Below are 22029 nucleotides of genomic sequence, written 5' to 3' on the forward strand. Positions count from 1 at the left end.
AATAGGAAAAAATATGTATTTATGTGACATTGTAATGAATACGATTTAAGATCTTTAAAGAAATTTTCTTGAATCTTTAATATAGTAATAAATACTTTGTTTTTTATAATTAATGTATGAAAACCATTTCATACAAATGTTCCAACATTTAATTGGATGTTCGTTATTATGACAAATGAAAAAGAAAATAAGAATATCTCAAACGTTCTACATAAAAGAAAAGATTCATTAACCTAAGTAAATCTGTTAGAATTCAAACTGTATTTTTCTTCAATGCAAGCATAGCGCATCCTAATTATTCTTCATCGTTCCATTCTACTCAAACCAGAAGATCAAAGAACAAGCATTCTCAACAAAGCTATCTATTTAATTCAGGAATTAAAACATATATAAGATTAGTTTCTCGAGTCAATTCTGTATTCTCCGGCTACAGAAAGTATAGGTAGACCATCATATTTATTATAGCATTTACAGTCTAATTAATTAAGTCTAGGTGTATTAAATTACATGTTCTTTAGTAGTACCTTCATATAACTACTAAAAGTTGATACTATGAAAACCTGATAAAAGAAAGCATTTCATTGGAACAATACCTTTTGTAGGCACTGTACAATTTATCAGTGGAATAATTCACAAAGATATTTAGATTTTTTCTTGTTCCCATTAAAGACCCATAGGGCATTTCCCAACATTGATCTATAAAAAAACAATGTCTTACTTTCTATCAAATACTTTGCAATATTCTTAAGAAACTGGAAATCTTGATTCGTTAGCTCATACTCATAGAAAAATACAGAATGTTCCAGTAAGCACAATTAGACTGCTATTTACCAGCTATTGAATAACTTTCAAAGAAACACTTTCTCCGATAAGATTGTAGACTTTAAATGATTGTACATAAAAATCTAACGAACCAAGACTGAATTCTCCAAAGAATATTACGCAGGATTCAGAACAAAATAAAAATATTTTCTCTTTTATAGATTAAGATACATCTAATAGGGGATCTTCTGTAGAATTTCTAATAGAAGATTTCTAATTTAATTGGTCTAACGAATTTTATCAAGCCTGTCTCAGTGAAGCTCAATGAAAGCAAATAGGAAGTTGAATACCGGAGCAACCTAAGACTCTGACCAGGCAGAATCAACGTGGTTACGTGGTTCGAACGGCGAGAGCCGGTTAAAGAAGTGTGTTCTGATGAATGAACGAATGGATAAATGTCAGAGCGGCGGTAGGGGCGGTAAAAGAAGAGACGGACTTGCGCCCCTGCAGGTCCGAAGTCTGTTGGAGGGGGCGAAGAGGACGTAGGATGTAGAAGGGTGAGGGGTCGTTGGGTTAATTGCACCGCATCACAGAACGTAGTATTTCGTAGTACGTGATGGTGGGGATGTAATGCGTCCTCGATCGTCCTCGTCCTCGTCGACGGCGTCGTCGTTGCCGTCGTTATTCGTATGTAAGCTGCACGCTCGCCTGGATCGACGTATGCGTATCAGGGCCGTATCCACACTGTTCCATTCGAAAAGGATTACTAAAGGAAATATTCAATTTTCTATTCAACTTTGATGTAACCTCGTTACTTAAGCCTCTACTAGTATAGTGATTATAAAATTAATTTCAAAACAACTTTATTTCTTCTTTTTTGATATAAAAGAAAGTTACTTGAATTTTCTATTGATGAGTAGTGAGCATAATAATTTTTATAAAAATTGTATTTCTATTTTTCAATTTTTATTTCTTAATGCGAATTGCAGAATACAAATGAAAGTTAAGTTATCAAATGTAGAACAAATTATCGCAGTCATCCATGATGCAACAGTGTCAGTTGAGGGTTAATAATGTTATTACGCTAGAATTACCAGTTCAAAATAATTGGAATCAGGTTTTTTGTTTTTCCAATGGAACACTATAAGGGAGGAACATAAGTTACATTATCTTTTATAGAGAAACAGTTTTAAGATTCAGCATATTGTTAATCCCATATTATCAAGAATGTGTTTCTACTATAATTTCCAATTAGTAGAAATAGGTAAATATTTTTGATGTTACTAATATTTTAGCTTTATTGGGATAGAAACACTTATTTTGGATATATTACATTAATTCCAATTAACTATCTGGAACATATTAAAGAGCTTGTTGGTTTTAGCATTAATAACAAAATTAATTCAAAGTAAATAGATAGGAAAGAATATATCTAATGGATAAAATAGACTAGAGATGGCTTCATAATAATTGAAACTTAGTGAAATTTTATTTATATATTAGAATTTATGTCTTTTCACTTTTCCTTAGATGACGATAATAAGGTGTTAATGGATTTGGAAGTTTTAGGGTGTACCAAGGAGTGAGAATTTCTGAAAATATCGAAGGACTTAATCTGACGAATCCACGGGCAATTTAATCGCGTATAAAGTTTAAAATAACTTCTATACTTGAGTGTCTTGAAGATTTCTGAAGGAACCTGTAATCTTGATGAATTTAAGCGGCTGGCAATTTTCGCGAAGCTAATTCTGTTCTTGAGGGAAGCACAACTTTTGCGCCATTTCGTCAGTCTTAAACAAACACTTATAGAAATTGTTTTATTTCTTTCTTGGTTAATTTATATAGATTAATTTAAATAATTTGTGTTAGAACATTTGAAGATTACAAGGGAAAACGCATGTCTTCATTGTATCATGGTAATGCTATAATTTCATTGATCTTGATGTTATTCAGTGGTTACTTTGATATAAAATAGTTAAAGATAGGAAAAATCCATTTAGTCTAAAGGTATAACTGATTAAAAATATGTGACAAGTCCATAAAGATTTATGAAAAATGAACTTACCATAATTCTTTTAAGAAATCAATATATTTGATGATCTCACTCATAACCAATTTTAATAAAAAGATAAATTTGGTAATATACGTGAATTGTTAACAAGATATGAGATATTAAAATTGCTCTCACATGAAAAACAAAAAGTATGACTTATCACAGCTTTCCCCTGTAGTTCTCTTTTATTAGAGGTGTCGTATTTAGGAAACGAGTTTAACAGTGCCATATCAGACATTGGCGGAGCCCCGAGTCGCCAAATGGACGATAATACGAACCAATCGGCAGGACGTACTTGATGAACGTAATAATCGATCGGTTGAGACGTTTGACACACTTTTCCAGCCAGACAACGATTAATTTTCGTCGATGCAAATCTGTACTAAGTGATGTGGCGAAGGCGTTTTCGTGGAAATGGCACAGGTGCACTGAAACTCTGTATTGTAATAAATAATCGATACCATTCATTGTCTCTGATGTAGCTGTGGTTCAGATTAGAGAAGCACCTTTTCAACATATTGGAATTCTAGGGGAAAATATCTTCCTCTTTGATATTTTCTACGGTATATTCAAGTGAGTCAATTAATAATTTTCAAGCAAAAATTATTTCAATGTACCAAGATACTCGAAGAGAAAAATTGATTTCTACAACACAATGAATACAACTTCATTCTGAATACTAACAATTTCAAAGCAAAAGCCCCAAGAGCTCCAAAATACTTTAAATTTCAAAAGATCGGATATATTATATTATATATAGACAAATTGAAAATTTGCATAATTTTATGTACAATCAGGGCGAAGAGGAGAATTGATACGGTGTTGGTAGCTCGTGTGCGTGACGTGGAAAGCACACGCGAGCACACGCTCACGCTGCTCGCGTGTCAACTACCGTAACCCTCGAGTACATCGGGGGTTTCACGATGGACGGGGTCGCGGCAGAAAGGAAGGGGCTGAAAAAAGGTGTGAATGCCGGATGGCATTCATTCAAATGCCGTCCAATCACAGCATCGTACTCCAGGTCGAGTAGCAGGGCCGGCATGCATCGGGAATTATTAAGTCCTCGCGATTCCCTGTTGCGTTAACGAGCCAAATTAACTCAAACCGAGAAGAAAAACTGTCTGCGAGATAAACTGGATAAATATTGTATTAATTATTGCTGCATTGCGTATACTGTTAACCACTTCGAAGAGGATGTTCTAAAAAGAAGCTTGTACACTCATGCTTATAAAATAGAAATTGAAGACTATTTTAAAGATGGGTTTGTAAAAAGGATGAGCAAATTTGGAGTAAGAAGGATTGTATTTGAGTGAGATTTCAACAAATCAAATAAAACAGAAACTGGAATGAAAGGTCGTGGCATTAAATCAAGTAGATCAATTTCCTGTGAATCAATTTTGTATAGTTAATTGCATTTCAATTTTTGTTGAATAGTACAAATTGGTTTAGAAGTGTAAACAAAGCAATGAATAGTATGTCGAACGGTATTAGTTAGAATAAGGATATTTCTGATGAAATATAAGCAAAAAGCAGATCCAGAAATGTATGGCTATATTTGAATAGCAAAGTGTGTGTTGCATTGAAGAAGATAAAAATGAAGATCGAAGATAAAAATAAGATACTATTTAACTTTCACTGAATCAGTCTCTTTGAACATTTACCAGTTTTACTTAAAATAACTCTTCTAAATGGAATAAAAGCTTCTAGGAATAAATAGAATAAAGATATAATCTTTCCTAGATTCTGCAGCTTCAGTTAGACACTGCTCTGAAATTTATGAATCAAATAGAGAGGATCCGGCTCGACTCGCCGAGGCAACGTCTTTCTGCCGAGTGTTTTTGACACGAGGCGGTCTCTCCAATCGATCCAGGCTAGAATAGCCGAACCGGAAGTGGGACGTTTAGGCTCGATGGGAATGACAACGAAGAGAGAGCGACTTAACTTTGGATCACGACGGGGCCCTCTCGCTGTGAATCACTCGAACGAATTTCCTCGATAAGATAGCTAGCTCTCCTCCCAGCCACCTATTCTTCCATGCGAGAATTACTTTCGTTGAACGAAGGAGAGGCGATTCTTCTACTTAAGAATTAATTGAAAGGGAAACGAATCGTCGACGTTGATCGAACGAGGATCTAGAAGACATCAGCTTCTTCCATGAACCATCCTGTTTCATCTCTTTCATAAGTTATTAAATAGATAAAAAAAAGAACGTCCAGACAAATTGCTATTATAATTTTAGTAGATTAATTTACGGTTGTGTATTTCATTTGTTAAAATACTAGCAGGATTGTTCATAATTAAGATGTGGCCAAAATATTGGGTTCATACGTATTCACGTAATTGTTTTCGTGGTATAAGTTTGAAAGAAGAATTTCTTCTTTTGAAGAGATGTAACGGATTCTGTGAGAAAAATTAAATGAAACTTATACTTTTGTTAAATTCTACGATACTGCAACTGCACAGAATATTTTAAACGCTATCTTAGAAAACTGAATATTTAAATAATGAAAATAAGTAAAAATATAGAAATTTAATAGTTGAACTATTTAATTTTATTAATATCTTCAGATCTGCTGAACGAAGATCGATTAGCCTTGATATTTCCATAAGAACTGCTATAATCTTGAATATAATTAATTTCTATAAAGAAATTCTAATTTAATCTAACAATGAGAAGATGTTTCATTTAATTTTAATTTAACAATTGAAGATTACTGTGGATTAATATTAAAAGAACAATAAGAGAAGATAAACTTTCTCTAGCAAAGAGAATCTTGTTAATTCCACTTAATATTTCTAAATAGATTTCAAGTATCAATTTGAACAATAACTCACTATGCCACAATTGGTGTGGTTAGAGGCATCAGTGAAGCAGGATGAAGGTAGATCCCGTTTCACGTTCAGGTTTTCTGGTATCTACGGTTGAAACTGATATACTCTGAGCTGAAAGACAAGTAACTTTCATCGATCTTGTTCGGTGATCCCGTCATCCCCCAGTGGCGAGGATCTCCCTCTCGTTTTTGCGTTTAATTGCTCGTCACGACGAGGAGCGTCGAACCCGAATAAATTTGAAAGCTGTTCACGGGGAATTTTATTGAACGTCCGGCAGAAACTCTGCGACGATTCTCACCGTTATTAACGTATCCATTCTGGCCGCATTTTACTCTCAAACTATAAGGAAATTAAGCAGCTGTTTCACTGAAATGGAAGAAAATATGTTGCAATCTGATAGAACAGTTTCCATCTCAACTAACATAACGTCAGAACAATTTTCATCCAAATCATTCTTTCTGTTAAAAAAATTAATTTTCTAGAAAGTAAAAAGAAAATTAATTTTCTTGTGACGAAATTTAATTAAGTGTTACATCTCTTGGAGGTCACATTTTGGGAGAAAAGTTATTCTTATTAAGACATATATCGTTAAAATTGAATATTAATTATAAATTATTATATTAATTATAGATAATTTTAGATGAAGAAGGGACTTGTGTATTACTATGAACATTTTGTTTAAAACGTTGAACTGTGCATCGAATAGAGATTAAAGTTATTCTTCCGTTTTTGGGAAGAGGGAAACCATCGACAAAGGTGATTTTCGTTATGAGCTGTTCAGTCGTCGTGGCTGGCACAAACCACTAGATTCCTCTTCATGTTAAGGTTCTGTATATTTTCAGTGACTTCTGTCAGAGAGTAGTATGACAATTGGCAGCTGATTGCGATCTTGCACCCCTGTTGGGAGGGAGAGGAGAAAAAATTAGCGACGGAGGAGGCAATCAACGTGTCTGTGAAGTAGCGTGGCCCTAGGTTTTGCGGCTGTATCGACCTAATAGTCCGTAGTTCGCGGCAGCTCGTAAAATACGGCGATTACACGACGTGATTTCGTGGAAAACCATAATAGCCGACCCTGACCGTCGAGAAATCGTCCCATCGGAACGAACAGTTCAGAAGATCCTCCCTTTGCAATTTATCGATGCTGCAATTCGGCTCTCCAACCTATCCAACCTTCAGAAACTGACAAATTTTCTAAAAAGTTCATATAAAACGTGTCTTGCTCGTCGAAATAATCAATTCATAGAAACTTTAGTAATTTACATTGGCGTATTTTTGCAGATTTGAACGACATTTTTGTAAAGTGCGTAGATGAAGAATGGGAAGCTTTTTGTATTCTACTGATTTCTAATTCTAGTAACCTTGACAGACGAATATGGTACTACAATTATAGTATGATTATTAATGATCATTTCCCATTTGCCATAAAAAGTTAGAAGTGTGTCCTTTTGGAATATGAAAAAATGCAGGAAATCTTGTTCAAAACTAGATAGATGATTATTTTCTCAGTCGCTTATGCTAAATCTTTTGTTAGTTTATTATACTGTGAAAAAATTACAGATCTCCAGATGTCGATATTGAAAATAAAAGACAAATAGTAAACTTTACGCACCAAAGAGCCACAGGTGCAACAGTATCTCACAAAAACTCATTATAGAAAAATATCGTATGCTTTAGAAACTGCGAGGAAGAAATTTAAGAGGCATTCCATCGATCGGAGCATCCTGGAGAGCCTGGAAATACCGAGTACATCCGTTGGTGATAGAAAGCAGCGGACTAGGGGTGGGCTCTGCTTATCCTGGAGCCTCGATAAGCATCGTTTCGTATGAGGGACTATTTACAGCGAGGCAAGAAATTTAATAAAACTCGGAGAAGTCGTGGAAAACCGATGTAGCACTATGCATATGCTTCTCTGTCACTGTCGCCGTTTCTGTGGCCGGAAGAGTAGGAGAGAAGAAGAATTTCAACGTCTGCGTGCGGAGGGTTCGACAGCCTGAGAACTAGCAGAAGAAGCCAGGACTCGTCGTACAGTGGCACAGAATCAATTTACCAGCCGAATCTATATTTCAGTTTTTACGGGGACTTACTACGCCTTTGCTGTCTCCTGTCAACAAAATTTTCTCAATCGTTCCCGTTAAATTTCATGAATACTATATTGTATTTATCAAATGGTATTTTGACCGGAAGTAAATATTTAATTATTTTGGGAAGTGGTAAATCAGTTATGTTAAAGAATGTAGATGAAAATAGTAGGATTTTGTAGTAGAATTATTTGATAAATTATTAGGATGATTTTCTAAGTGTAGTTTGAATGATATGTAGGTTCATTAAATTATTATTTAATCAAAATAATTATCAGTAGACTGGGTATTTTTATGTATTTATGGGAAATTTAAAGCTGTAAAAATTTGTAAAATATTTAAAATAGGGTATTTGTTATTATATTTAATAAGTGAAACAAAATTTATTCTATTATAAGTTATTCAAATATTTTTATGTGTCACTGTGCACAAACCCAGTATCTCAGCATATTCTGTTGAAATATTTCGATAGATTTTATTAAAATATACTATCGTTATTTGTATTATGAACACGACTCGTGGCTCTCACGTTTGAACCATAATTTGCGGCGCAAGCCGACCTCGATGTAAGACAATGGCTTAAATGTGTTAGCCGAGGAGATCCAGTTAGATTAATTGATATTCGATACTAAATGCGTTTCCGTGCCACCCTGTGAAATAATTCGAAGAATCGTTCACCCATCGAAAACCTTAATTCCATATTTCCATTAATTACTAGAGAAAAAATCCGAAAATCGTATATCATATCCCAACGCAGAAAGAACCTACGTATGCCTTTGTTTGAACAGACAGAACTGAATCGTTCGAAAAAAACAAAGAATCCGCAGAAAGCATTCAAATAACCTGTTGCATCGAGTCAGGCGAAAAAAAAATCAAAAAGCCGCTCGGTCAACTGAGATCCAGAAGAATCAATAAACCTATTAAGTTGAACGAAATAACCATAGCCCGTAGTTAAACGCGACTAATCTATGCTACGATATGTCTTCTTTTCTGTGCCTGACCAAAACTTTGTTTCTCTATGTCTTAAGTTCACCTTCGTTTCTTCCATCTTTCAAAGAAGGAAATTTCAAGCGGAATGAAATAATGGAAAGAAAAGATGAAGGAAAACTAATTGCGATTAATCATCTATGGAATGACTTCTTTTCATTGTCCAACTAAAATGTAATTTGTTAATTTACAAATCCATGGCCATTGACTTCCATTTTTCAGAAAGGAAAATAAAATTTGAAGAGATAATGAAGAAATGAAAAGCAGTTGCGAATAAGTGCCCATTTTTATTGACTTCCATTTTCTAGAAAGTAAAATTCTAAGCAAAATAAAATAAATAAATAAATAAAATGAGATTATTTTCCCATGGAACGCTTTCAAAATTTCTGCACACAGATTCGTTTTTATTAATTTCCATCTTGCAAAAGAGAAAAAGGCAACCGAAACTAATTGGTAGAGTAGACTACTAATTCCCTAGGAAATGTCCTCTTTCCAATATTGAACAAAAATCCTATATCTTAAGCCTGTCTACATTGATTACTAATCCCCAAAAATGAAAAATTTCATTTGAATGAAATAAGAAAGAAAGAATAAAAATAAAAAGGAGACTAATCTCGATTATTCGCCTACTAACAAAAGCCTTCTAATCAAAATTACACTTTTCCATCCACAAGTCCATCTTCATTGACTCCTAATCTTCAAAAGAGAAGTTCGCAAACAAACCAAAGTAGAATAAAAGAAAACGAAATGAATAAAGAGAAGTGAAAAGAAACTCGAAAACCGACTTCGGTCCGGCGGAAAAATTGATTCAGCGTAGTCTGGAGGGCCACGGCGAATACGCGAGAAGAAGAGGAGCCGGGGGCGCGTGTGCGCAGTTCCCTCGACCAACATGTCCGCCCGGGTACTCTAGGTAGTCGTGGTTATGCGGCGCGGTGCGTTGCACACCGTCGTCAGGCGAATCCTCGGTTTTCCGTGCTGCGTACGTCCGCGAGACACGCGTGTCCCTTCGATGACCGGCTAAAGGGCCAGTATCGCTGAGTCGTCGCCTCCTGGTGATTGTGGCTGGCTCTGGTACAAGTTCACCAGAGGTAGTGCACGAGGTTCCGAGCAGCTGCGGGGAGGCTGGAGCCGCGACACGGACAGTCAGAGTGCTGCTCGAGAGTGGAGAATCGCGGGAGAGCCAGGGAGAGACAGGGAGAGACAGAGGCTTACTGGAGGTGAAACACAAGCGGGCAAGAGAGGGAGAAGCTTGAGGCAGGCGCGCGTATTGATTCCCGCGTGGCGTTTATACGGTGAGGTGAGAAAGCTGCAACCGGAAGACTTGTGCCCGCTTCCTTCTTGCTCGCTGAAAAAGTCGAAGGAAAGGCGGACTGGGCCAACCACATTGGGTTCCTGGCTCTGAAGCTGCTCGTCCTTCGGTTACTAGAAAGGTACGTTGCACCAATGGACAAACCGGACGGACTCTGGCTGGTCACTTTGATTCATTCAGTAGAGAGCTGTTTAAGAGAGAGAGTCGGCAACACGCGCGTCTTCCTTGAGGAGAGAGAGAGAAAAGAGGGTAGTCAGTGTTTATGTGTACGTGTGAGTGTATGTTAGTACGAGTTGAGGGAGGGTCGGTTGAAGGCACTCTCGAAAAAGGGTATATCGATCCGCTGGTCCGGGACCATTGGCTCTGGCACGCCACCACGAAATCGTGCTTCACTCGACCCTTCTTCCCTTTCTTCACCCTTTCTTCGGGGTGTTTCTATGTTCTTTCCATTCGTTCTATACTACTGTACGATATCTCTATTACCTACTTTTCTTATTTATTCTTTATACTCTTCTTTTATACCGATTCCTGCTCGTTCAGTATGTATTTTGTATTTTATCTCTTTTTGAGGTTAGCGAGTATACGTTTTATTATTTTGCTTCCTCTTTTATGGCTTTAGATAAAGAGTATATAGTTGGTTGCTGACATTATTCCAAAGGTAGTGGCAGGTGTTACTTGATTGATGTAAGGAACACAGTGAGCAAGATCCTGGCTGCTGCGATGCTCTTGTTACTCTCGCCCTTAAACGTATCCCTTATCGATCCAGGCCCGGCTACATTGCCGTACGATCCGAAATTGCGCTCCACGAGCTTCTTCTGCGTCCATTGCCACCTTATCGACCCTACTGGCATCTATTTTTCACAGTCGGAATCGCTTCGTTTTGCTCTTCACCGTACCACTTCTTAATATTCTTCGTCTTGAACTACTTTAACTACACATATTTCCTCAATTAATTGAACGATCGCCTGTTTTCAGCCGAAATTTGCATATAAAATGTGTTGGACATTTTAAAGAAGAGAAAAGAGCGATAGCGTTTTTGGAGGCTACTTTTTATATCGTGACTTCTAACCGGCTATTACACGAGGAAAATCCATAATTAGAATAACGACACCCTTAGGGCGAGACGCGGGGGAGCGTATAAATAGCTTTACTATCCTCCTTCTATAACTTTCTTTGAAGATAATGGGATCGTTAAACCGGTACACCTATCTCCGCTCTAAGAAGAATATAAAAATTCCAACGCTACCTGTGCTGGATGCAGAACCGAACTCTCACAGTATTCTTCGCCTTCTTTCTTTCTTCTTCTTGTTGAAGAGAAGAAGAAATTTCAAGATGGTGCACGATTGTAGTATCTTCTCCCAAGTGGTTTGTCTTAGTTGGTCAGTCAGGCTTGGTCTGTCCGTTTCTATTTCTTTTGTCATTTGCTAGTTTCGTGCTTCTTCATTGCCACTGGAGGCTCTTCTTGTCTCTTCTGTATCGATAGAACATGAAACGGATAGCGGAATCGAGGAATGAAGTTCAGGAGAACCAGTTGAATGTCGCTGATTCTTTCCTCGAGTATAATAGTATCGACTGTAGCTTGTAACAACTCTGGTGCATATCAGCACTCAAAACAATGTTTTCTTATATGGAGAATTTCTTGAGAATTTTATAGTCATTAAGAAATATATTCATATTTGATGATATATATTTTCTTTTTCTGAGAGAGCTTTCTTCTTTTCACAGTTTTGACTTGTTTGATGAAAGAAACTACGTTTATGTGGAATGACCGTAAACGTGTATTCATTCTGAAGCAGAGTTCCGCATCGTGCCTTTGTTTATTCATGTCGCTGCACTCTGGCTCAAAATAAATAATGAATGAAGCAAGTAACGGTAAAGGGGGAACTGTATGCGAAGAAGTTCCAAATATCATCCCACGCAACTCTTAAATGATATTAAACTTTGAGTAGAAGATTGTCTCAAGATCATTTTGTACAAAGCACGTAAAATTCTTACCACATACGCCGCTAACTAGTGAATTTTTAAATATTTAAAATCACTATCATATACTATATTACATCCTACACTTTCACGATTATTTTAAGTAGCACCTATAGTAATCAGTTTAACAAACATATATATATATATATTTTAGGCAAATATCAATTCTACTATTAAATAACGAAATCCATAGAATAGGCAAACCTCAGGTGCAGTTTTCAGTAAATATCTCAAAATAAATATCTTAAGGTAATTTATTAAATTATCATATTTTATTATTGACATATATATTAATTATGTTACTAAAATCTTTAGATTAAATAATTCTGAGGAAAAATGTTAAGCGGAAAGTGAGGTAAAAGAAGACGATTGAGTTATCATCCGGAGGATGACTGATATCACATGGACCAAACGGCGATCGAACCGCCCTTACGACAAAGATTTTGCGCAGTAGTAGGCCCCCCCTTTTATTTAACGACGGTACACACACGTCGTCGCGCAGTTTGAGACCGCGTTCGTCCCCCCGTGGAAGTCGTCGCCTTCCTCGTCCTCGCGGAGAGAAGGAAAATCGTGTGCCGCGATGTTGGGCGTTAAGTGGCGTGTACGACGTTGTTAAGATACGCTTGGCGTGAGCCGGTGTAGTTAATCTCGCGTGCCTCCTCGTGGACAGCTTTTTTCAGTTCATTTTTTTGCCCTTCTTTCTAACGAGCTGTTGTGTCTCGCCGGAAAAATTTCGCCGATTCTGTGTGAGATACTAGTGTGAATCGTTTGGGCGCTTTGTAGATAGTGTTTGTGATCAGGGAATCGCCAACTCCAATCAGTTGTCTGAATTGTTTGGTAAAGTAGTTGATACTTGCAAGATTTCTGTTACCTTTATCTATGTCGTTGAAACTGAACTCATTTATTAGGAGTTCAAGTGTTGAAAATTTAGATAGTTGGATATTTGATGTCGCGAGGAATATAATTATGAAACTTTCAATTGCAATGGAATTGATAAAACTATTGAATTTGATGTATGGAAATGATGTAAAATATACGTAGTCCTGTAGAAAGAAACGTGTATAAAGTAATTAGAGGATCATGTGCTGAAAATTTTGGATATTTGATTCTTTAGAATTTTGATTTACTGAGGAAAGAAAAGCTTGTGTAAATTAATTAGATGATCATGTGCTCAACATTTTTGAAAAAATTAAATATTTAGTGTTTAAAAATTTCAATATTGTATGGAGTTAATCAAAATATTGAAAAGAAATATATCTGGCATGTGGTTATTTCGAGATAAATTATACGAGCAGCTTGTAATTGTTTTATTGGAGAGGAAAGTGAAAATAACGATGAGTGATCAAAAGCACAGTGCTTCTCCAGCTTTATGTCATATTGAGAACTCCTTTGCTTAATGCTGACGTTTTCTCATGGAGTTGTCTGTAAAGTCGAAAGTCCGGGAAGCTTTATTACTCCCGCCTGTCGAAGCCCAACTTCTATGCAAGTTTTTGAATTTTCACATAGGAGCTTTAAAACTTATCGATAACTTCCAGGAATTTGCTTTGAAATTCCTCTCTTTCTCTCTCTCTCTCTTTCTCTCTCCCTCCCTCTTTGTTACAAAGAAGAAAGTAGTCTAGGTTAATATCTAAAAGAAGTGAATCTAAGTAGATATTTGCTTCACGCAGTAAATATCATAAAGGGTACTTTACTTTTGATCCTTTCCGTATTCTTTCACCTTTAAATTTCCCATAAATGCATGGAAATCAGCAATCTACTTGTAACGTAACCTGAAATAAAATACAGTTTCAAGGAGTTTAGTTTCAGCAGTTTACTAGGTTATAGAATTTGTAGAGTAAAGAATGAGATGATATAATAATCTTATTCTTTATATAAAGGTTTCGATGGAGCGCTTGTCGACGAGCAACCCGTCATACGCTCCTTGTTTCCGTGGGGTTTCGGTGTATGGGGGATTGCTCTTCAGCTGACGCCCAACACTTGCATCTTTAAAGCTTCGTTACTAAAAAGCAAAATCATATGGAATATACTCTAGAAAAATACTTATTTTTCATCTTACCATCACTTTCTGTTTATTCAGCAGAATTATATTTTAAATAATAATAATACAATACTGTCATTGTTAATTTGTAATAACGTGACATAGCAAAAGATACAGTAAACTCTAATAAATAAAATAAGAAAGTCAGATTGAAGTTTTCAAATTCCAAAGTGTTCAACACTTTACTTAATCCGCCTTGCGATATGTCTACATTATCTATTCTATAAATATAAATATTTATTATATCAAGTAATAAGTAAAATAATAAATAAGTAAAAATCTCATTAAATACCTACGTACTAATGTAACTATTCTTAATTTGTTTCAGGAGAGCGCGAGAAGGTGATCGGTGGACCAGAATGAGAGAAGAGACCCAGGTCTGCTCGAGCAGGGACCCGTCGGCCCTTCGCGCGAGAAATGATTTTTAGAAGGTACCGATCAAGCACGCCAGCTATATCTCTTCTATCATTTCCTGTTCTTCTAACTTCTTTGCAAACTGCGAGAACTCTTCTCCAAGTGTGCCCAGAGAATTACATCGATTGGAAATTACTCTGGAAATACGAGTAAACCTGCATGGCATGCCACGTTTTCTTCTTTGCAATTTAACGCGATATTTCTATCTGAGACGAGCGTACAGGTGCCTTCTGTGTCAAGCACGCCGCTTGTACTTCGAATGACCATTAAACATTCGCTTCTTTTCCATTAGTTATACGTGATAGCAAGTATGGAGAAGAACTAGATATGGTTCGTTTATTTGTGATTGATGAAAATTTTTATTTACTGATTTACTCAGACCTATGTAATTAGACTCTTACAATCTGTTTAATGTCTCTGTAGCTATCTAATTAATTTATTTGAAATGTGTGTAGTGTGTACTATAACTGGGTGTCTTATAATTTCTTCTTTTTTTTACGGAAATGTTTCGTATTTTTTATAATTAGGATATATATCCTATTATCCTATATACAAAGTTAGAATTGTGTTTAGGAAAAATTTTTAATCTCGAATCTTGAGACAGAAGTGATTTCTGGTTCAAAAAGATTGCATGAAGGGTGGAACTTTTGGGGATTCACGATAGCAGAAGAGCGTCTATGGGGAATACGACAGTTTACCCTTACACGTGCATCAGTATCATTACGCTGCACGTTTTTCCCCCGTGCGAGTATTTCCCCGGAACAGGTTTGTTGCCAGAAGTATCGCCAGGGACCGATTGGTCGTTTACTGGAGCAGCGTAGCACCGTTATTTATGAGCCCTCATCAAGCTACTTAGGGCCACAGAGATGTAGTAAACCAACAAGAGAGAAGAACTTCCTACCAACATTAAACTCAAAAATTCCTAAGGCATTAAGGTCCCATTTAAGATTACAATTTCCTCTCTTCTTTTTTTCCTTACTTGGTAATTATATCCAAAAGTGGGAAGATTCGATAAATCACAAGGAGCTAAAACATCTCTACTTATTGTGGTGCCATAATAAATGTGTCTTTTCTTCTAGGCTTCATATTTTAGCGAATAACTTAAAAGTTAGATCATCAAGAGATATGAAAACTATAAGGAACCAATGCCACTACAAAAGTATGTTTTTCCCTAGCTCTTCAACTTTACTCTCTTCTTCCGCAATTTTTCACCAATTATCAACATTTTGTTTCCTCTTGCTTATTACCATATGTTTCCTAACCACTCAAAGATTCAAGGCAATTGTGTCACGAATTGCTCGAACGAAGTCGGTATGGTTCAGACGAGATTATTCAATAAATTGTCCCCATGCACTAGGAGCTAACCCTCTTTTTAGGGAGAATCCGTGAAAGGAAGGGTAAGGTCAAGGTTATGCCACGACAGCCGCACGCGGTTGAGGATTTCATTGATTCTTAATGAGCCAACGCGAGCTTGACACAGAATGTGTCGTATGAATAGTACCACCAATTGAATTGAAGACCGAGACATTCGGTCGGTGATGGACGTCGCTTATGAGATTCCTGGCATAATTCTCGGTGGCCCTAGGTCAACTGTGATTGCGCACAACCACGTGCGATCGATTATTCGGTTACCATAAAGGGGGCTGGAAGCGTTTTGTTTCGGCCCTTATTCACCTAGTGATTTAAATACACTATCCTTCTGCCTGCTACACATCGTTCCAATCCCTTTCTGATACTCTTTCAAGCGGAATCTTCTTAGAGGTTAGGTTAGGGTACGCGTCGACTAAATTAAGATTGGTCCTTTGCTTATAATAAAACTTCAATTCTCAATAGTTGACGACTTATAATTGTTTGAAAAATTCTGGTAATTTTTTAAGGAAAATCTATCCAGGTTAGGATAGGTTCCATGATGAGTAGGTTAGAGAATTAATCCATTGCGAAGGTTAGTGAGATTTTAGTTCAATATTTGATTTGTTATGCTAATAGCCTTTTAACAGTAGTTTTCTGATACTATTTTGAGAAAAATCTTCTTGAAGGTTAGGTCAAAGTTCGCGATGAGTTCATAATGAAAGCTAAGTTTGCTACCTAATCTGGTGACAACTAGAACTTTACTAGAATATTTATTGAGATTAATGTTTTGTAATTTGTAGTGGATTCCAATGAGATGGTGATATTAGAAGAAATATGCCAGGGGATTATCAGACACGCAGAGAGTGGCCTAATAACTTTATCTAGCAGCCAGTCGATACCAGGGCGTGTTAATTTATTAATGGCTAGGATCCATCCATCGGTTCCCAGATGATCGAATGATTTTAATTTGGCACGCGATACGATGGCCTCGTTCTACATTTCCTCTTGATGGTATCTTTCGTTCGTCTACATTTGTTCTATCCGAAAATAAAGATTGTCCACGGATCCATCGATTATCGACGCCCTTCGACGCTTCCTCGTTCGCTTTCCACCTTTCGAACCACGTCGAAATGAATTTTTAATAACGCGGCTGCAGCCCTGATTAAATCAAGGCTCATTAATTAACGCTGAATCACGATTTCCGCGTGTGTAATGGCGTTGTTCAGCGCTCAAACGAGAAGTCTCCACTTCCAACTGACTCCCTAGTCACCTAGGGAATTTTATCCGTTGGTTCTTTTATTCTTATTTAAGGATTACTTAACATGGATAAATTTGATATTTAATAGAATAATATCGAATAATAGTTTTCATTAAAAAAATTAGTTAATTAATTTCTTTTGTGGTGAAGAATATTTTTCATGTAATCTCAAGTATACTAGCTGCCTAACTTTATTCTCAGAATCTGCAGATAAAAAATTTTGTACTAGATAAGAATTCTGAGAAAGTTCACAAAATTTCAGTCGTCAGAAAAATTCTTTTTCTAATAATTTCGCTTTACTTTTGTTTTATTCGCTTCACTAACCACTTTCTAACATTTTTATCGTTATCCTAACATGGAAAATTCCCAAGGATAAGCAGAATCGCTAGATAAAGAGAACTCTACACAGTAGAATGAAAGGGAAAACTTCTCTCCAATCAAGTGTACTCGCGTGGAGGATATCAATAGCAAATAAAGTTCGCCAAGGCAATATAAACAACAGTTGTTAGTGATAAACCGAGAACAGAAAATAGGGATTTTAGGAGGGCAACCTTGAACGTGCCTGATTCAAGGGAGTGATAGTAAAAAGTTTAGTGATTCCGTCTAGTCACCTATCAGCTGTCGTAGACGTCGAAACCTTCGTGTTACGATCCTCAAATTGGTTTCGTAACCTGTCTAAGCCTAATGAGTTTCAGCGTTCGATTTCGTGGCTTTATTACTATACTGTTTGCTCAACTTATCCAGTTATCTATTTATTGGGTTCTCTCGTTTTAGTATAGGGATTATTCTTGAAAATTTCCATTGCAAAGAGATTAAAGCTTATAGGAAATATAATTAGAGATCAAACAGTCTGGGAACTAGGAAAGTTTCAAAATTTAGAAATTGGAGATTTCATATATTTGAGAAATCCAAAGTTTGGAAATAGAAACGAATATACGTATATCTAATAAAACATATTGCCTGTTAATGGATTACACGTACCTGGGTTAAGATTAGATCAACAGATCGATAAAACGTGGCTTACGGCTTAGATCAATAATCAATTTGCACAAGAAAATAATTTTCCATCGAAAGACTCTTTAATCTCACAATTAACTATGAATGGGCGAGAAGTATGTTCGTTAAAAGTATAGTTGATTGAAGATAGTATAATTCTTGAAAACATGTAGCTTCATAAATGAAGAAGGATAGAACTGACAGTGTCATGTTAAAAGTTTTCAAGTAGCGAAGGTGTATGGTTGCTCATGGTGTCAGGATACCCAGAATGTATGGTGAAGATTATAGAGACGTTTAATGTGTAGTAAGAGTATGCAGCCTGTGCGTTCTTCTCTTCCCCCCACCTGGTACGTATCGATCGATCTGTCCTGCTTTTCCAAGGGGTAAGGAATGGGTGGCGACTCCTGGCATCCTTAGCTTCAGCAAAAATTTGCGACTACGAGGCTGCTCTGCTAACAAAGTGCATTAGCCGTACGGCAACACCCTATGGAAGCCTTTTAGCAACGACGTGTTACGTAACGGTGATTGCTTTTGATAGCCTTGTGTGTCGTGCCGAGAGCACATGAAGATTCCGAAATTCCCACCCACCCTTTAGCCTTCGTGGTTCATTAATTAATTCTTGCGGTCAGGCTCCCTGCTTCTCGAAGAAACTGATTTAGCCGTTGCACGACCCTAGCTGCAAGGTGTTGTTTAAATGCTAACGAAAAAAACAACAGGACGATTGGGGACTTTTTATAAGAAATTAAATATTAAATACATATTACAGAAATGTATGGAAAATTGTAATTCTTGGATACTGGGCAATTTGAGTATCAGAGAACTTGCAAACTCGAGGCTTCAAATACGCGAAGATTCTAACCTAAAACGTATAGACTCGGAAATTTGAGAATTCTGCAGTTTGAATATTCAAAGATTTAATTTGAAGATTTAGAAATTTCAGGATCTTGGCATCCAAACGTCAAAAGTGTCAGAATGTTAGAGTTTCTAAAAACTCCAAAGATTGATAGATTGGACATTTGGAAGATTAGAGCCTTGAGAACTCTTATATCAGAAAATTTCCAAATTTGGACATCCCAAAATTTGACAACTTTGAAACTTGAAAATTCCAAACCTACCGATTTGCCAAATGACCACTTCCTAAGTTCCCTCTAATGAAAGGTAATTCCGTTATGTCCCACTTTCCTTGTTCAAACTTAGCCCCCAACCGATCTTCCTCAAATCATTAACCTTTTTACTAACCGATGATTGAATTTCAGGAAGAGGGCATGACGCACCGAACTCATGCAGTGGCGAAAACACGTGCGCATCAAGTACGGTGGTCGAGTCGGTGTCGGTCAAGGGCAGCGGGAGCGGGAGCAGGTGCAGCTGCAGGTGCGCGTGGTGCAGCTGCAGCGGGAAGGGGGCGCACGACTCAGCTACGTCTGTCATCAGCCTCAACTCTCGTCGACGGCTCGCCGCAGCTGCAGCGCAGCAGCCATGCTCTGCTGCGGCCGCAGAAAAGTGAGTACCAAGCATCGTTCAACCCTTCAGGATTGCATGTTCGTTGCATCTGCAACACCCTTGGTACTTCAGCCAAGGAAACCCGTTTTGCATGGAACTATAGGGATCCATCCTCGGCTGATGGGGCTGAGATCAAGCTCGGAGTTAATAGCTTCGAAGTGAAGCCGTTTGAGTCGATTACCACTCGAACCTCCTAATTGCCTACGCTTGCGTATTATTTTAGTAACATGCACAGAGATCTGTGAATTGAGAAGATCCAAAATTAAGGAAATCTAAAGTTGGGGAAATTATAAACTGGGGAATCAAAATGTAGAAAGATCCAAAAGTGGACAGTCGAAAATAGTAAAGTCCTAATTGGGTATATTTAGAGCAGGAAAGTTGCAGGAGGAAAGGTACACATTGAAAGTTTCCAAATTGGAAAAAATCCTAAATAGAAAGCCTCAAAATTGGAAACTCCAAATTTGGCAAAATTCAGAACAGAATATATAAATAACAATAAGAATTCAAGACTGGTGATAGTATCACAATAGGAGAGCAAGCAAGAGAGTGGTAGATTGGTGTACTTCCGCGTGTCTTCGATTACTGGATTCAATTTACACTGGCTGCGTCCATCGAACCACCTGGACACGATTGCATCTGTGAAATCAGATTAATCGGGTTAATGTCACGTGCTCCCACGAGCATGGTCCAGTTACACAATCCTACCACCACGTGGCCTCATCGTCAATGTTTATTTAGATCCATACGATGATTAGACCATCCCGTTTCCTTGGAAACGGTTCTTGTTTCATTTTAGATGTAATTTTAGCGTGTTTGCCAGGTAATGAGAAAGTTGAACGATGTTTCCCCAAGTCTGAACCGTGGAGAACCATTCTAGGAATATTTTGTTATAAAATAGCGCTACTGTTAAGGATTTTACTGTGATGAAATGTAGATATTTATATCCTAGTTTAAGTTTAGCCATAAACATTTTTTCCTGAAAATTTTTTTGAAAAATTTTCTTTTAGGAAGTGCCATGTAAGAAATTTCAGATAGGAGATAAAAATATAATAAGAAAACTACAAATCGGCAAAATCTGAAATAGAAAAGTCCAAGCTGAGCACATCCAAGATAAGAGAAATCCAAAAGTGAAAGATCTAGGACAAAAAGCCCAAATCGGAAAAACTTAAAACAGCAAAAGTCCTAAATGAGAAACCTATTTCCGTTAGGAAAAAAATTCCAAAATATTTTCAATTTCTTGTGTAGAATTTATTCGTAGACACAACGACGTCGGAGGCTTGTACATTTTTGGCTTCAATATCCTTATTGATATTCGAAGTGAAATATCAAATTTTCGGTGAATGCGTTACATGGAAATCGAAAACACAGTTCCGATATACCGTTGGTGAATATCGGCCTGTTATAAATCAATATCGAGATACGGAGCGGAACAGCTCGGCTTTTATCATATATATTTGTCACGCTCCCGCCCACAAATATCCGGCAGCTTGCCATTATTTTCTATTCCACCCGATGATGCGGGTCCAACCAAATAAACGTGTGCAACTCCGCGATTGATTTCTCGTCCAAATCATCGCACCAACTATCGATGATTATTATTTACCTCACGTTTCTGCCGATGCCTCTGAAAATCATAATATAGGGACGCAATGTGTCTCATAAGTTTCCATACTAAATTCGTTACTGTACTTGGTGATTAAATACCATATGAAAATACAGCTTATTCGAACATTTTACAAGCTTTATACAGCCATATACCATTGGCCAAGAATTTGGAATCAATTTTTCAATTGTACTTATATTAATTCTTACACTAATTCTAAATTAGAAGATATTCCATCTCTATTGAACTAGTGTCTGTTCAAATTTTTAACTCATACAACACACTAATTCCAGTTCCACGTAGATAAATGAATAGAATAGATAAATGGATTAGAAAATAAGTTTAATCAATCTTTTTCATAGAGAATCGTACGAACTTTCTGTACATATTGGATACGATCTTTTGTTCTGCGAGCTTTATGGAAAAGCCCGGGTATTCAATTCATTTAGTGCTATTAATAGAGCACTCTATCAAAATTTGATTGACATCGTTTCAAGGATTTGTGAAAATATAGGTCAAAAGCTTAGACTCGGTTATAGGTTTACCTTTAAAAGCTATCATGGTTAACATTGGCCTGGCAAATTTAAACTTGATAAAAGCAAAATTCCATATGGAACGCACGAACTTAACAAAACTACAATAGTCTAAAGAACAATATAATTCCAAGATAATTCACTATGAAAATATGTCTCTGTCCTTCGACTTTGCTTCGCTTCCTGACGTGTCTATGACGAACGTGGAGAAGATGGTCTTTTGAAAACGAGTCATGTGCACAAGTTCACTGGGAAGCGAAGACAATGGGGTGGACAGGGCGGAAAAGAAAAGACGACGCCCGTCCTGGCACAGAATACGTGGCACAGCTACGCCGC

General features: G+C 37.0%; 1 protein-coding gene across 1 annotated transcript in view; it reads left to right on the forward strand.

The window, feature by feature from the left end:
* LOC132914692 (rho GTPase-activating protein 100F) overlaps nt 1–22029 on the forward strand; it is a 61572-nt gene that overhangs the window by 960 nt on the left and 38583 nt on the right. Inside the window, exons 2-9 of the mRNA XM_060974007.1 lie at nt 4556–5053; nt 5620–5769; nt 6490–6845; nt 6926–7022; nt 7322–7906; nt 7946–10142; nt 14368–14470; nt 19314–19557. Of these exons, the coding sequence (XP_060829990.1) occupies nt 19339–19557 (219 nt within the window). The 5' untranslated portion in view covers nt 4556–5053; nt 5620–5769; nt 6490–6845; ... (3 more) ...; nt 14368–14470; nt 19314–19338. The remainder of the gene's footprint in view (nt 1–4555; nt 5054–5619; nt 5770–6489; nt 6846–6925; nt 7023–7321; nt 7907–7945; nt 10143–14367; nt 14471–19313; nt 19558–22029) is intronic.

The sequence above is a fragment of the Bombus pascuorum genome, chromosome 15 (genome assembly GCF_905332965.1).
Source record: "Bombus pascuorum chromosome 15, iyBomPasc1.1, whole genome shotgun sequence".
Lineage (NCBI taxonomy): Eukaryota > Metazoa > Arthropoda > Insecta > Hymenoptera > Apidae > Bombus > Bombus pascuorum.